The sequence below is a fragment of the Crocodylus siamensis genome, chromosome 12, assembly GCF_052110815.1.
Source record: "Crocodylus siamensis isolate JL-2025a chromosome 12, ASM5211081v1, whole genome shotgun sequence".
Lineage (NCBI taxonomy): Eukaryota > Metazoa > Chordata > Crocodylia > Crocodylidae > Crocodylus > Crocodylus siamensis.
In genome coordinates, this window is record NC_143406.1 from 28,355,546 (window position 1) to 28,372,768 (window position 17,223).

The 17,223-nt window shown below is 45.3% G+C and overlaps 1 protein-coding gene across 1 annotated transcript; it reads right to left on the bottom strand.

The window, feature by feature from the left end:
- Positions 1-5,492: 5,492 nt before the first annotated feature.
- LOC149854842 (uncharacterized) lies at positions 5,493-6,422 on the bottom strand. Its single transcript, XM_090023538.1, has one exon. The coding sequence runs from the start codon at positions 6,420-6,422 to the stop codon at positions 5,493-5,495; it is 930 nt and encodes a 309-aa protein (XP_089879664.1).
- Positions 6,423-17,223: the final 10,801 nt, after the last annotated feature.

Sequence of the window (17,223 nt, forward strand, 5' to 3'; positions counted from 1 at the left end):
GTTAGCAACAACAGGAAGGTCAGGGAAAGTGTGAATCCCTTGCTGAATAAGAGAGGCAACTGAGTGACAGATAAAGAGAAAAAGGCTTAAATACTCAGCGCCTTTTTTTACCTTGGTCTTCAAAGAACAGGTCAGCTCCCAGACTACTACCCAGGCAGCACAGTTTGGGGAGAAGGTAAGCAGCCATCAGTGGTGATATAACAGGTTAGGGACTATTTAGAAAAGTCGGACATGTATGAGTTCATGGATGCAATTGCAAAGTTGTTGGCCATTATCTTTGAAAACTCATGGTGAACAGGGAGGTCCCAAATGATTGGAAAAGGGGAAATATAGTGGCTATATTTAAGAAAGGGAAGAAGGAGGATCTAGGGAACTACAGCCTTACTTTGGTGCCTGGAAAAATCATGGAGCAGGTCCTCAAGGAATCAATTTCCAAGCACTTAGGGAGAAGAAAGTGATCAGGAACAGTCAGCATGGATTCACCAAGGGCAAGTCATGCCTGACCAAACTGATTGCCTTCTATGATGAGATGACTAGCTCTGTGGATGTGTGGAAAGCAGTGGACGTGATATACCTTGACTTTAGCAAGGCTTTTCATACAGTCTCCCTGTCATAGGTAGGGCCTAGGAGCGGCCGTGAGCTCACTAGCAGCCCCCTACTGTGTCAATCAGGCAATCCAGCACCCTCTACTCACCCGCCACATCTTTGATGTTATGAGGTCAGTTATGGGAGGCTGCCTACTTGCATCTTTGACACTGCCCTGATGTTATTCCCCGTTCCGAGTGGGGTGCCTCAATGCACCCCTGCCTTATGGGCAAAGCGTGCCTCCTATCTCCCCTTCAGCATGCCCCAAGCCTTGCAGCACTTCCTGGATGTTATCTGGTCCTTAACCTTCTGCGCCCTACTTGGCGCCCTGGGCTTGGCCCACAACCAGCACCCTTCTCTGGCGCCCCTGGGCTTGGCCCACCATCTGAATTAGTTATTTGTATCCATTGGGCTCAGGCAGCCTGAGCCTTACCTGGCCCCTTCTGAGTCCTGTCAATTATGATTGTCAAATTAGGCTCAGGTGACCTAAGCCTTACCTGCCCCCTCTAGGCTGACTGGGTCTCGTCAATCACGTGAGTCCAGTTGGGCTCAGGCGGCCGGAGCCTTACCTGGCCCCTCTGGTTCTGTGGGCTTCCTTTTGCTGTGGAAGCCCTCTGGAACACCCTTTAGACCGCACCCGTCTTGGGGTGTCTGTCAATAATACATGCTGCCCCCCTTGGGGTGGCTTTATACTGTACGTGCCCCGCCTAGGGCCTCTGGGGCCTATGCCGCGCTCCCTCGCCCCCTCTGGGGCTGGGGCGTCAACCCCCACATGCCGAGCACCTCTCCGGCGCTCGCCCACCGTGCCCACTGTGGCACTTAACGCTGTGCCACCCTGACACTGCTCTCTGTGCCCTTGCTGGGCACCGGGAACCCCCACGCAGCTGGGGAGATCCCGTGAGGCCTCCTCACACCCCTACAACCTCACCCAGTCCTCCGGTATTAACTGTAACTAAATCAGGAGCCAAATGGCTATAACCCAAACACAAGAAGCCTCCTGGCTTATAACCCAAAGTCCGCAGTCACTGGGCTCTTAGTCATGGCCCCTTCTAGGGTTCTCTCTCTCTCTCCATATCCTCATGGAGCCAGTCAGGGTAGTCAGGCTGCAACCATCCCCTCAGCCTGTTCAGCTCTCCCACAGAGCTCCTGCTCCTGCAGCCACCAGAAGGGAACTTCTCCCTGGGCTCCAGCCTGGGCTGTTCATAAAGGCCCAGCCCTGCCCCCTTCCGGTCACATGGCCTGCCCGGTTGCCGCAGCAACCGGCACCTGAGCTTCCCCTGGAAATTGGCAGCTCCGTTTCTCCACTTCTTAGGAACAGGGCACCTCAGTGCTCCTGTGACACTCCCACAGTATTCTTGCAAGCAAGCTGAGGCAGTACGGGTTGAATTAATGGACTGCCAGGTAGATAGGAACCTGACTGGATCATTGGGTTCAACAGGTAGTGATTAATGGCTTGATGCCTAGTCAGCAGTCAGTGTCAAGTGGAGTGCCCCAGGGGTCAGTCTTGGGCTGAGTTTTGTTCAACATCTTCATCAGTTATCTGGAAGATGGAATGGATTTCACCCTCAGCCAGTTCATGGATGACACCAAGTTGGGGGGAATAGTAGATACCTTGGAGGGTAGGACTAGGATTCAGAGTCACCTGGAAATATCGGAGGTTGGGGCCAAAAGAAATTTCATGAGGTTCAACAAGTACAACTGCAAAGTCCTGCACTTAGGATGGAACAAACCCATGCACTTGTACAAACATGAGACCAATTGGCTAAGCAGCAGCTCTGCAGAAAAGGACCTGGGGGTTACAGTGGGTAGTAAGCTGGATATGAGGCAAGTGTGCCCTAGTTGCCAAGCAGGATAGCAGCATACTGGGCTGCATTATTAGGAGAGTTGCTAGAAGATCAAGGGAAGTAATTATTCTCCTCTATTCTGCATGGGTAAGGCTGCATCTGGAGTATGGTGTCCAGTTTTGGGCCCTGCCCCCCTGCTACAGAAAGGATGCAGACATGTTGAAAAGAGTCCAGCAGTGGGCAACAAAAATGGTAAGGGTGCTGGGAGACACGAATTATGAGGAGAGGCTGAGGGAACTGGAGAAGAGAAGACTGAAAGGGGATTTGATAGCAGCTTTTACTACCTGAAGGGTGGTTCCAAAGAGGATGGAGCTAGAGATTGTTCTCAGTGGTGGCAGGTGGCAGAACAAGGAGCAATGGTCTCAGATTGTAGCAAGGGAAGTTTAGGTTGGATATTAGGAAAAAACTTTCTAACTAAGAGGGTGGTGAAGCACTGGAACGGGGTACCTGGAGAGGTGGTGGAATGTCTCTCCTTGTAGGTTTTTAATTCCTGGCTTGACAAAGAGCTGGCTGGAGTGAAGTAGTTTGTCCTTCTTTGGTCCTGCTTTGAGCAGAGGGTTGGACTAGATGACCTCCTGAGGTCATCCTAAATTTCTATGATTCTGTGAGCTTGGAATTCCTCCAGTGACTTCACTGGGAGCTGAGTAATGAGAATTTCACAGCTGGTGAATTCTGCTCTGTAGATCCTCCTGTACCTGGAAACAATGAATCACAAGTGCTTTTATGCTGGAATTACAGATGTTGACTCCTAGGAACCATAGGCAAGTATGTCACATACTGCTCCTGGTCCTTATTTCTGTCTCTCATATGTTTCTGGTAAGTTATTTGCAGTCCCAACTCTTGTTGTATGCCTGGAGGTGGGGATACCAGGAAGGAGAGGAGATGGTACTCTCTCTGTTTGAGAACTTCCCAATCTAGTCTTACTGGCTTTTTCTATTTCCACCACTACCAAGAAAGGAGGGGAACATTAGGTTCACGGTATGAAATATAAAAGGCCCCATTTCTGGGATCTAGACATTAGCTTTGGCCTTCTTTCCTCTAATGGGTGTAAACAATTACGTATTAATCCTTAATTATAACTATCATAATAATGAATAATTAATAAGCATACTACTTACCAAGGACTGGTTTCTGCTACCCTTATTAAAGTTGAATAATAGTTCCTCACACTGCATATAGCTTCATTTTAACATTCATGTAAGGGCAGTGGACATACAAAGAATACGAAGGAGGCAAATACCCACTGCAGTCTTCTGTATATTGGGGATACAATGAGAGTTGTCTGTGCTGCTGACACAACATTTAAGGGTATGAGAGTATCACATGAACAGAGCAAGCGTCCAAACAACTGCTTACTAATTACCTACATGTAAATGTTGCTATTCCATTAGGTGCTGTGACTTCCACCACAACAGAGAGGGAGGTCTATTAGTGGACTCCTAATTTTCTTAAGGAATGTTATCCAGTTCTTGTTACAACAGGCCTCATTTATTACTCTTTTTACCAAAAATTGCTATTGGGGTTTATTTAACTAAACATTTGACAAACTATGTGTATGTTAATATCTAGGCTGATGTACCATGCAAGGCTTCATTTAGCCTGTTTACCCCTGTCAATCTGCACTGCAATATACGAATTAATGTGTTGTGACTGAAACAAATGGGCAAGATGTATTGCCAAAATAGGTACTGCTTGGAAATTCCAGAAGACAACTACATGCACCCCCTCTTCCTCCCATCAGCACATATAATTCCTGATGCTGACTGTATAAGTGAACTGGCAAAACATCTAAAAAATAAAGCATTTTTTTCTCTTTTGCTTGTAGTGTGAGGATGTCATGATCTATAAGTCACATCCTTTGGCCACATAGAAAGCAAATCCTACACTCTTCAAATTCAGGTTCACCTTGAATACTATAGGTCTCTGCCCTCTTTCCTGATATGGCACACCAGATTTCCAACCCAGTCCTGGGAGCCTTAATTCTTCATTCAACTGATCTGTATGTATCTGTATGTGGTAGAGGAAACAATTCCCAGGGAGACTGATGCAAAATCATCGCTATGCGTGTGCATTTTGGCTAACAGTTCGCTGAGATTCTGCAGAAGACTCACTATTTTGATCCGCAGATTACATCTATGCTTTTAAGGGCTAATGAGTTGTGGATAAAATTGAGGCTCTTGTGACAAATGTAACATGAGGGAATTACATGGGCATATTGCAATTCATAACTTTGCACCATCCATCACTGGATGGAGTGAAAAGTAGAGCAGCCAGCAGCTGGGCTGGTATGTGTTCCAGAAAGAGCACACACCAACGGCTGAAACTTCCTTAGCCTGACGAAGGGTTTTTGAACCCAAAAGTTTGCTTAATAATTGTTTTCCAACTATTTATGTTGGTCTAATAAAAGATATCAGATTCACCCAAAGAACCTTGTCTGCTTATGTCCTTAGACCAACATGTCTACAACTTACACCCCGTAACATGGCAGATAAATTTTGCATTCATATTTTAACATTGAGTAGAGTGAATTGAGAATTTCCCATTTTCCATGAAAATGTTTACAAAAAATTTTAGGGGAAAAATCCATGACTAACTGAACACTTTTCTTTTTTTTTTTTGGCAAATGTCATCCTGTATTGTTTCATTTAAAATCAAAATTCAGGAAATTTCAGGTGGTAATCTAAATATAGGCAAATTATATTATGAATAATAGTAATATTGACTCTGCTGTTTACATTTTCGTGAATCACTTATAAAAGACATTCAATTCCTGTACAAAGAGACCAAGGGAACTGCTCATTTGTACCTGTAAGGAAAATGTATGAAATGTATGTATATTTTTTCTTTTTAATTAAATCCAAAACCAAAGTATATTTTAATCAGAAAGAAAATAGTAGAAAAACAAAAAACATAGGTAGAATAAAAAGCTTGAAGCTGCTTTTTTTCTTTTCTCTTTAAGATGCTTCATGCTTTTATTAAGTGTCTTAGGTCAAAGAAGCAACCATTATATTATTCCAGCATATATGAGCACTCAGGTCTTGGCTGAAAGAGCAATGTGGACCTCTAGACTCCCTCAGATCCTTTTGTTATAGTATGTATATTTGGGCCATGATCACTATCAGCATTTTCTACAGCTTCAGCTAGTTGTGCCTCTCCAGGAGGGCTGCATATCTTTTTCCAGAGGGCATATTTTTCATCCCACAAGACTTCTATCATGTCCCAGAGTGCTCCTTTTTCCTCTTGTAGGTCCTGGTCATTCTCTCTGAAAGCCATGTACTGTTCCCAGAGGATCATTTTATCCCTTGAGATAGCCATGTCCTCCTCCCAGAAGGCCTTGTCCTTCTTCCAGAAAGCCTTGTATTCCTTCCAGAAAGCCTTGTTCTTCTCCTGGAAAGTTTCGTTCTTTCCTTGCAGAGCTTTGTTCCTCTCGCGCATGGCTTTGTTTCTTTCCTGGAACTCCTTGTTTTTTCTTTGAAAGGCTCTAATTGCCTCCCGGCAGGCCTCGTTCCTTTCCTCAAAAGCTTTGATCTCCTCCTCAGCTCCCTTGATTTTCTCCTGGTAGGCTTCAATTTTCTCTTGAATTGCACTGACCTGCTCCTGGAAAACCTTATTTTTAAGCTGGAAGTCCTTGATCTGCTCCAGGATGGCCTTATCTTCCTCCAAGAAGACTTTGATCTCCTCTATGAAAGACTGATTCTTCCCGCGGAAGTCCTTGATCTCCTTCCATAAGGCTCTGGCTCTGTCCCCTTCCTGAAAGGCCTTAATCTCCTCATGGAAGTCTTTGTTTTCCCCCCAGAAGGCTTTGATCTCCTTTTTAAAGGCTTTTTTGTCCTCTAGATTCTGGCTGAGCTGCTTCTTCTGTAAATTGGAAAAGGATGCCAGGCGGTTCTTGTTCTCTTGCTTGGGGTTGTAGGTAGCCGGTGTCACATTGTTTTGGCTGACCTGGGGCAGGCTAAAATCCAACCTTTGTTCTTTTTTTTGCTTTGGGTCCATTGGATTATAACTGCATAGAATATTGGCTGGTAGCCTTTATGAGGGGCAGAGAAGTTGGATTTTTGTGAATAGATTCACTCAGGACCACTAAAACAGAAATATAGGAAATACAAGCCACACAGGCAGGATTAGCTGCAGTGTTCATAGGATGGAATGAAACTACACTAGAGAAAGAGACTAGCAACGAAATCAAATTTTTATCCATGGATACAATATATGGTGCATTATTTAAAATCTATGGCTAATATTCTTCAGATGGGACTAGTGATTTGAGTACCTCTATTTTTGGTGTCCAAATTGACCCATTCTAAGAGCTTCATTCATAAACCAAGACCCTATTAACATGCACCCAATGTAACACTGGCAGGCTGAGCCACTCTCTAGTCTTCTTTTGAAAACTTTGGCTTGAACAGCCAAAACATTTTTTAAAAACTGAACTAGTTTGGGCTGGTCTGTAGCTACAGGGGACTATGTCTTCTGGCTCATGGGGCTTCTGAGAGGTGCAGCAGTTCCACGCTTGGGACATCTGTGATGCATGGGAAGCGCCTGCCGTCACCAGTGAGGCAGTAACTATTTTTGTGTTCTCCCACAAAGGTTGCACTTGAGATCGCTGGCCAAATCACTCCCTATCAGTTACACAACTGGGCTCCCCCCGGGTCTGGAAATTTGGTAGTGGGGGGTGCAGTGGCAGCACTCTCTGGGAACCATGGCAATTAAAGCTGGCACTGCTCCCCTGTCACAACATTTCAGGACCCATGGGGAACCCCACAGGCTGGATGACAGCACCTCCAGTCAAATTCGGCCTATTGGCTGTAGGTTAAACACAACTGCTGTAAAGCACCCGCTACTAGCCACTCCTTATTCTTTCTGAGTACTGGAGTAGGTAGGTGATTGATCTTCCCCAGTATGGCAGTTCTCCTGCTGTTACTCAGTCACCTATTGCCAGCACCATGTGATGCAACCTTTCCATAACTAGGTTAAAAATTGGCGGGATGCTTTGAGGCTTGCTTTTTTTTTTTCAGCCCCCTTCTTTTCCTTTACCACTCAGGACAAATTCTAAATTAAATCTTTCATTCCTCGTGTTAAATTGCAGCCAAATATTATTTATTTTTAGCTTACCTGCTTCTCTGTGTTGCTGACGTCTCCTGTGCTGCAGATGCTGCTGCCACTGTAATGATGAGAATGTTCTAAAAGATCCAGAATCTAAGTATTCCATTTTGGAATGCAGCGATGACAGATTCTTCATTATTCAGTATGACTGATGTGATTGTGAAGTCATATGATACCGGTTTTACTCCTTGCTTCATTAACTGAAGTGTAACAAAATGATGAATAATCTATTATGAAAGTTACAATGCTACAAACACTCTAGTGGGAGTGGTCATTCATCTAAACCATGCACATCTTCACAAACACCTCTCAGTGATCCAAATAATCTGAATAAGAATTACTGCAATTACTGTGTCCTACTGTGTATTTCCTGCATGGATTTGTAAAACTGAGCACCAGTTATTTTTTCCCCCCTAATTGATTAGAGGGATTATGAGCAAAGCAGATGTGATTACAAGGTGAGCTGGCTTTTGTAAGCGTTATTTGGGTCAATCCCTGACCGCTGTAGCGGCTCTGAACCTCTGAGCACAAGTGCGGAAAGACAAGAAGCAAGAAGATGGTGTCTTAGAGGAGCAAAAATAGGACACAAAAATGGAATTAGAGGATTGGATTAATGCATTCTTATTAGTGTTTTAAAACACGTCTCTAGGGACTTGCCTGTCCACCTTAGAAGCCTAATAAATTACACTGAAGTCAGAAGTGCTTGAAATTCGTGGGAGTCACATGTATCCTTTCTGAGGCTTGGAAAATAGTTAAGAGAACTACTCTCTCATTCCCCTTTGTTTGCAGTGCATTCAACTAGCACAGCTTTTTGCATCACACAGGAACACATGCACAGATATGCACAAAAACCTTGTGTGCTGATACTCTGAAAATTACTGATCTTTCCCAGTAGTTAGTGTTCTTATGAAATTAAATGTAAGGGCCTGGCCAATGTATAATAGTGCAATTTTCAAATAATCTTCTGACTTTAACTGTAAAATATCTGTAAGCACAGCAGAGGTAACACAAACCTGTTAATCCTGTGATAGGTGATTGGGCAGTATTGTTTGAACAGCACAGAGATTTCATAAGCGTTTCTTAAATGCTTCTGAAGTCATCAGAGTTAAGATCTGCATCACCCCAGGCCAAAGCTGAGGAGGATCCAAGTGCACTAAAATGGATGCTTCCCTTTTACAGAGAAATTTACTTCCGTCTGCATTCTACCAAGGACAAACAAGCCAGGAATGACAAATATGGGGCTGTTGCAGGTTTGTGACAATTGCTTTGATAAGCAGGGTCAGAGCCTCAATATTTAGGCCCATTTTAGCTGCAGAAATAGATGGGGGAAGTATGTTCATTTCTACTATAACCCAGCTATGTCCAAATGGAGTGTGCTAATGCAGTTCTGGAAACTACTGAGGATAATATAGCCTAAAACACTATGGCTAGGGACAGAAGTTAAACATAAACCAGAAACTCATTTAAACCTGTAACAGAACAGAAGTTCAGTGCACATAAAACAGTTTCAAAATGGCTGAAACTGGTTTAAGGTAAAGCTCGTTGAATGCAGTATTCAACTTAACTGATTTAGGTCAAACCGGGTTATGAAACTTCTGTCCCAGATCCCTTCCTAGTTCCAGTTAAATCACAGTCCCCCAGCATCCCAGCATGCTTTTCAGTCCTGGGCTGGGCTGTGCTGTCTGCTCCACAGAGCAGGGTTGGCTTTACCCCTCTGCCTCCTAACCAGAGCAGTGAGGGCTGGCTGAGAAGAGGATGGGGGCTGTACTTGCCACTTTTCCCTGCTGGAGCAGAGGGGGTGGGATGTGTGGGCAGGCAGGCTTGGGTGGAGGGAAGAGAGGGGTTTTAAACCCCCTCTCCCATTGGCACAGGACCCAAGCCAGGGTCTGCTTGGCAGGGGGCTGGCAGGAGACCAGGAGACTCCACCCACTCCCACCTCTGGCAACAACGGAGGTACACAAGCAATAGATAAGGGGAGGGGGAAGGGAGTGTAATTCCCCTCAGCTCCTTCAGGCCTTGGGGGAGAGGGAAGAGGCTGGGGAACTGGAGCTGGAGGGACTGGTCCCCTGCCACCTGTGAACACAAGGCTAAGCCCTGTAGGACCAGACTGAGGGGGGAGGTGTTGGCAAAGACCTTGCACAAACATCACATGTATGTGCTAGAGATGGAGCTAAGGGAACAGGAGAGGGTCCCAGACTATTGGGCTGGTGTGACCAGAGAAAGCAGAGAACTACATTTGTATTATAAAACAGAACCTGGAAAAGGTGGGGGATGGGAATACCTAAGCACAGACAAAAGACAGTTGAATGCATGAGAGTCCTGCCAAAGGTGAGAGCACAATGAGAGCACATGCAACTTAGGAAATACTCTGCCCTCAGCATTACATAAGACTTATGCAAGGCAGAGTATCTCCTTACAGCCAGGTGTTCACCCCCCCTCAGCCTTGCAGGGGCTGCCCTCCCCAACCTCAAGCGGGGAGCAGGGGGCAGAGGACTGGCAGATACTGTTCTACCACCCAGGCAGACCCAGGCTGGGCTCCTGTGTGGGCCAGGGATGGGATTTAAACCCCCTCTCCAGTGTACTAGCCCCATGCTGGGGCCTGGCCATGCCCCTTCTGTGCTAGCAGGGAGTGGGGAAAAGCCTTGTGGCTTCGATCCCTTCTCTTTGGCAGTAGCTGGGAGGCTGGGAGGCATGCTCTAGCGCTTCCCAGCCTCTGGCCTGAGCCACTGGAGGCATGTGGCTGCATTTTCTGAATCAAAAGTGCATGTCTATTCATTTGCTTCTCAGTTTAAACTCTGTAGTTTAGACTAATCTGTAAAGACTGAATCAATTCAGCCTCGGGCTTTTTGACTGTCTGTACTTAGCCTATAGGCACCAAATCACCCTGTATTACCAGGTCAGTTTCACTGCAGAAATGTTAATTGGTCCCTATTTGTATCTGTTTAACCTACTCTCTCCCTCAGGCATGTGTGTGTGTTTGGGTTTTTTTCTGAACAGGTCATTTTTGGTTTTACTGCTTATATCCCAGGACATATATGCTATGCATATGAAATTAAAACAAACAAACAAACAAAAACTAAGAGTTTATTGGATTTCATTGATGTATGTGGACTAATTCAGTTTTCAGGACTTGATTATTACCTTGATTATCTAATTTCCTAGAAAAAGAAATGCATTTAAATATACCAAGGAAGCACACTGTCCAGTTTGCCTGATTCTATAAAAATAACCCTGTCTTGGAAGCTACCTGTTTAGGATCATGTTTCCTAATATTGACAAGATGGTGAGGGAATATAATGTTTGTGGAAGACATTCATAGATGGTCTGTGGATTAATTCTACTACTAGGACTCAAGTAATTGGATTTCTCAATGTAGCATCAGAAAACTTTTCATTAAAACGTTCTAGAGAGATATAATATATAAAATCATCTCTGCAATTGAATCTTTTTTAAAAAAATGTTGCCTAATATAAAGCCATTTCATAACTAAGTCCTGTTATGGTAAGAGTCTGTGGTCAGGTAGTGTGGTAAACTATTTAATATGCAGGCATTTGTGGATTCCCTTACTTTACAGTCAGGATCAGTTGGCCTGTTTCTAGTCTGAGCAGAATTTCTTTAGTTTTGACATATTGGGTGTGTCTGCACATGCAAGCACATGTGCTTGCAGCAGGTCAAATAGAAGCGGTGCAAATTTGAGCTGGGGCTTTTTGCCTCAGTGCACACACTCAGACATGCACTTTTTTGTGGAGCAAATTGTGCCGCTTGGGGCAAAATAACTCTGCCTGGCTCCTCCCGGATCTGCAGCCAGGGGGAGCTAAAGCCTCAGGCTAGCACCCAGCAGTATAAAAGCTGCCCTGTCCTGGCTCCATCCATACAAAAAGCTGCTCTGACAAGTATCTTAGGGCTACTTGCTCTCTGGAGCTTCTGGGGCTTGGCCACTTGGTACCTGGGGTCACTACACCCTGTGCCAGATGGACTGCTACAGCAGCATCCCAAATCTATCTTTAAAAATCCCAAATCCATGTTTTTCACAATCAACACAAAAGACCACTCTACACACACACACACACACCTAGAGAAAGAGAGAGAGAGAGAGAGAGAGCGCGCGCGCAATCAGTTGGGCAATGCTTTATTGGTATATTTACAATGTTAAAATTAAATGTTACAGTGTGGAAGCCTACCAGTGTCTCTATCATCATGATAAAATAAATTCTAAATACCTATATTTGTTGATGTGTGCTTTTCATTTTCTTTGCACATGATGGGTGTGTGATGGGGGGGATGTGGTGTTTGCAGGAAGGGGGTGGGAAGGAGTGTTGGGGAAGGTGTGTGTGTGTGTGCGTGGAGGGATGTGGGTTGGTGTGTGGGTAGGTGTGGGGCAATTGCTGGGGAGACTGTGGATGTGGGGGACCTTGTGGGGGGGCTACTCAGGAGGGGTGGGTCCCCTGGCCCCCACAGCACATGGAATGCTCCCCTCACAGCTCCCCCTTGGAGAGCCACATCCCCATTCCCCCACAGGCCCCCAGGCCCCCTGCTGAGGGTCCCAGCTCCCCCTGGAGGGCCACAGTCTCCCCACCCAGGGTCCCAGGCACCCTGGAGGGCCACAGGCCCCCCCCACCAAGGGCCCATAACTTACCTTTAGCAGCAGCAGTGGGAGTGGAACACTCTAAGCCATGGCAGCAAGACCCGGCGTGGCACAAGGGGATCGCGAGCTGGGCCCAGCCAGTTTCTTCCAGCCCTGGGGACTGTCTGCCACCCAGCCAGGCCAGGGCCTTTCTGGCAGGACCCAGCGTGGCACATGGGGACTGCATACTGGACCCAGCTGGGTTCTGGGGTCTCTCTGCTGCCAGGCTGGGCTCTTGGTGGCAGGATCTACCACTCTCAGGGCTCCTCTGCTGCCCAGCTGGGCTGGGCCCTTGATGGCAGGACCTGATGTGGTGCACGGGGACCAAAAGCTGCAACCACCGGGTCCCGCTGCCCTGGACCCAGCCCAGCCAGGTGACAGAGGGGCCCTGAGGGTGGCAGGACCTGGCTGGCCTTGGCATGTGGTCCCTGCGCACTGTGCTGGGTCCTGCCACCCGTGGCCCAGCCTGGCTGGGCAGCAGAGGGGCCCCAAAGGCATCAGGACCTGGCTGGGTACGGATCAGGGGGGTCTAGGGGGCTGGTGGGGGGAGGGGCTGGGCAAAGCAGGGATTGGGGGCTGGGGGAGTGGGCAGGGCTGGCAGGGGTCCCCCATGGTCCCCTCCTCCCCCCTCCCCAACCCCTTACTCACCATCACTGGAGCCCTAGTGCTGAACACATGGCCTGGCTGGCCACATGTTTCAGTACCAGGGCAAGGGGCCAACCATGGAGATGCTCTGGCAGCCAGAATGTCTCCCTGGAGGATCCAGCCTCTGGTTGCCTCAGGGCATGCTCCGGGACTGTGCCTTGCCCCCCCCCTTTTTTTTTTTTAGACCTCTGGATAGCCAGGGGTCTAATTTTCTCCCCGCACTGTAGTGCAAGGAACATTTTTTCATTCCCACACATGTCTCCTGCCCCGCCTCAAAGGGGTTTGAGGCAAGGCAAGAGGCACGTGGACACTTGTCTGGACACACTCAACGAGTGTCAGGTATGAATAGATCAAAATGTTGATCTTTTTGGGATCACAAAGTCAAGATTCTTATTAGAGTAGTACAGTAAATGATTTGGTTTATTTCTCCAGGTAATGCAGTAATGCGAGCAAACTTTATTGCTTAGTACAGTGAGGGCTAACCTTATTGGCTAGCATGCCACCGATTACGCCTAGATTCACCCTAAATGCCACCCTGATAACTTTCCCCTCCACAATCTAGTGCTCTTCTTGTTGCTTCCTGGACTATTTACCATTATGCTGCCTGACCCATTCTTAACCTGTTGCATGCCATGCGCAGAGGCTACCTGTGTCACCTGTGCCTCAAGTTGGACACCCTGGATTAGTAGATATGGGAGATAGTTGCATATGTACTTTTTCTAAGTAGACTGCATTATGGGATGGATTGCACGTGATAAATATTGATGTGAACTAGGAATAGTGTAAAACTACCTGTCACAAAAGATCTTTGAAAAGGATTGTGCCACAGTCTTAAGTGCAAGGACTGTGTAGGTTGTATCAATCCAGAAGATAAGACAACTTATGGTGAACCTGCTTTGTCTGCCATACATCCTGTAATATATACACAGAGAAGTTATCTGACCATTGTGTAGGATGCATCTGGGAAGGAGAACCCCTTTTACCCTACTACCCTCCCAAGTGCTAGTCACACTCTAGAGCAAATTTGTTTAATAATAAGACTCAGGTTCCCAGTATTGATATTAGAAATTTTCTGTGCTGTAAGTATATCTAAAACATCTTATGGCCAGATCCTGAATTCTTTCAATAGCAGTGGCATTCTTCCTGAATAAAGAATTCAGGATTTTTACATTATTTTGCTTCCTCCCCTCCCCTCCCCTCCTTCTTTCTTAGCATCTACTCTGCTACACTACATACAGGAGATAAGTTGGATCATCACACCAGAGTTACGAACACTGAACTTTTTTTATTCCAAGAGAAAAATATCTGAGAGTATTTACCAACTTCCTGGTATCTTATGTAAGAAAATAACTGATATTCTTACTAGTTCTGTTTAATTTGATTGGGTTTGAGAGCACTTTGGTTATGGTGATTACAAATGTGTCCCTCTGAAAGCTGAAGTCCAGAGATCCCGTAAGTTCTTTCCATAGGTAAAGTAATTGGATCCTGGACTGCCACTTTGCGTGCTTGTGATCTTGACTGGAACTTATGTGAGTAGATATACAATGAAATGAAATGACAGTAGTAAAAACACAGTTAGAAACTAAACATTAAACCTAGTAATTTTGTAGTGTAATTGGTATTTTATCAGGTTTCCTAGATTAATGGCAGGTTTCTGGGTTAGTAGAGTAGTTTCCATTGTCTCTTTCCACCTCCAGAAAGCTGTATTACTCTGTGAGCAGTCTCAGTTCCTCTGTCCAGCTATCCAGTTCCTTATTCCAAAAGTTGAGGCAAATTTTCCATCAATCAAGGTCTTCTCCCTAGAGTTCCATTTCCTCTTTTAATACGGTCTTGACATTTTCCCAAAGGGCCATGCTTTTTTTCCAGAGAATTATGTTCCTTTCCCAGAAGGCCTTGTTTCTCTCCTGCAAAGCCCTAATCACATCCTTGTTTCCTTCCTTGAGATTTTCTCTCTTGACCTTGTTTTACTCCTTAGTAGTTCTGCTTGCTTCCTGTAAGACCTGCAGGTCTCTTATTAGATGACTTATTGTATCCCTAAAAAGACCTGGTAGCCTGAAAGCAAGGTCAAGAGATGATCGAGCCCATTTGGAAGCTCTTGAGTTCCAACTTGCAAGGAATTGTTCTGCATGGTCCATCAGCAGATTTTCTGTATAAAGTTATAGAACAAGATTATAGTCAGAGGAGGAGCGTGAAGGACAGAAGTATATCAAATAATAGAGAAAGTTGTTTGTTCTTATTTTTATTGTCTTAGAAGTTCATCCTAAATAGAGCTTAAGAGTTTAATTTCTGAATTCTAGGAATGAGTAATAGAGTATTAAATAGCTAAGCTAATTGATGGAATTGCTAACCAATTCAAGCTCCTTTTTTAAAAAAAGAGAAAAACAAAACAAAACAGTTTGTATGAATTTAAGGCCAGGTTCTCCTCCCATTGCAGGAAATAATAGTTTTGTCAGCCACAGAAAGAATAGCTTCAGCGAAAATGTTTCACACTGCCTCAGTATTATCCCTCCATCTAGCCAGTATTTAATGTAGGAATTACTAGATAATACAGCCCCGTGTCATGCAGCAGGACTAAAGAGGTCCTGCTGCATGAATCATAATGATGCATATGAGCCTTAAAATGTGTAAACATCAACATCAACCTTAGCTTTTTAGCACAACAATAAATGTGACACCCAGGTGACGCCTGATAGGGTTTGTGTTGTGGGGTACCAGAATGCAGGTGGGGGCATTGTGTATAGCAGCGTGGGGGCGGGATGCTGCTACAAAGGGAAGTGTCACCATCAGTAGGCAGATTAACTTTCTTCTTGCCACACAATTGCCATATTCTGCTGTGTCCTGATCGCATGGCAAGCAAGGATCCAAAGCCAGTAATTTGGCAGTGCAAGACCAGGGAAGGGTGACATCTGATACCTCTCCTGACAACAGCGGGGTGTCCCACAAAGTGGGGAATGAGGGCTGATGAGGGGACTCCTGATCCTGGTCCACTCCAAGCGGTGAGAGCCTCAAGCCCTCCCCTGCCTCCATTTTGGTCCCCTCCTTCACCCTTCCTCCCTTTTACTAAGCATGGTTATCATTTTCCTGTTTCAGTCAGGTATATTTTAAAACAAGCAGTACTCTTTCAAAATTAAAACAAAAAAAATTTTGAATATGTTGTAATGGAATGTTTTCATGTTTAAAAATTCTTGCCTTCATTTGGTTGAAAGTACGCCCTGAGTTTACCTTACATTTATGAAGTGCTTAGGTACTATGGCAATGGGTAGCAGTTTATATTGTCAAATCTAACAGATAAATCGTAAACATTCATGACCACTGGATTCTGTTTCAGTTTTGTTCAATAAGATACCTGTCATTTGCTGTTTCAAGTAGGAGATGATGGATGCCAAACTATGTGGGGGAGGTTTAGTATCAGAAAGTCATCTTATCTACCAGTTCAGTAATCGAGCACAGTGGATTGCTGGGTTGGTGAGACTAAATTAAAAATCTTTATGTAAGCGTCCCTCTTAAAATAAGCAATAAACATCTCTCTCTCTCTTTCTTGCCTCCATTTATGCTCTAACTATTGCTCGTCCAGCTACTTGATTTTCCTCTCTCAGTTCTGTGAAACTTTCTTCACTTCTCATGCCTGTTTCACCTTCGCTGGGAATACTTACAATCCAGGGGTCAAGGGTGAAGGTTGTTTTAAACTAGCCTTGTACCTTTTTGATTCTGGTCTGATTGAGCTGGTCTGATCCTGCTGACTGTGTGACTGCTTTTCAGTCAGCAGGATGAATCATCAGCTCTGGGGGAAGGCACCCTAATGAGCCATAACATTTCCCTGTTTGTAGTGATGTCAGGTCTCCATTGGTTTGTAACAATAATGTCACACTGAATGATGCATAATGTCCCTGTGGTGGTCAGTAAGGTGGGAATGAAAGTGTTGGAGACAGTGAATCAAGCTTAAATTGAAGTCATCAAGCATCGGGCTTAGGCTTGTCTGTTATTCCCCATGGTGATGCAGATCGTTCCAGGTGGCAGCCTGCTTGACTGTGGCTGGAGGTTGTGTTGGAGGTTACAGCTCCCAGATGTAGACTTTTTTTTTTATTATAAATCCTTTTTTAATTACACTCCAGGCTAAAGATGGGCCTACGGTTATGTTCAAAGACTCCTGAAGTTTGCAGTGTTTAAAATCTGTCTTCTACTGCAAACAGTTCAAAGCCTGATCCTGCCTCAGAAATGAACAGCCTTGTCCTCCGCTCCTGATTCAGTGCCCCAGAAGGATATAAGAGCTATTAAATATCATGTTCTTCCAGGGACCCTTGCCAGCTGATTTTGGTTGCCATCATCTGGACTCTGGTAAATGTCAGAATCTCCAAGAAAAATTAGGAAGGAGATGTGGGAGTGAGATACTCTGTTCCCTAAATGCTGATGGGAAATCTTGCT

Coding starts and splice junctions, on each gene's coding strand:
- LOC149854842 (XM_090023538.1), bottom strand. CDS start 6,422: ATGGACCCAAAGCAAAAAAAAGAACAAAGGTTGGATTTTAGCCTGCCC.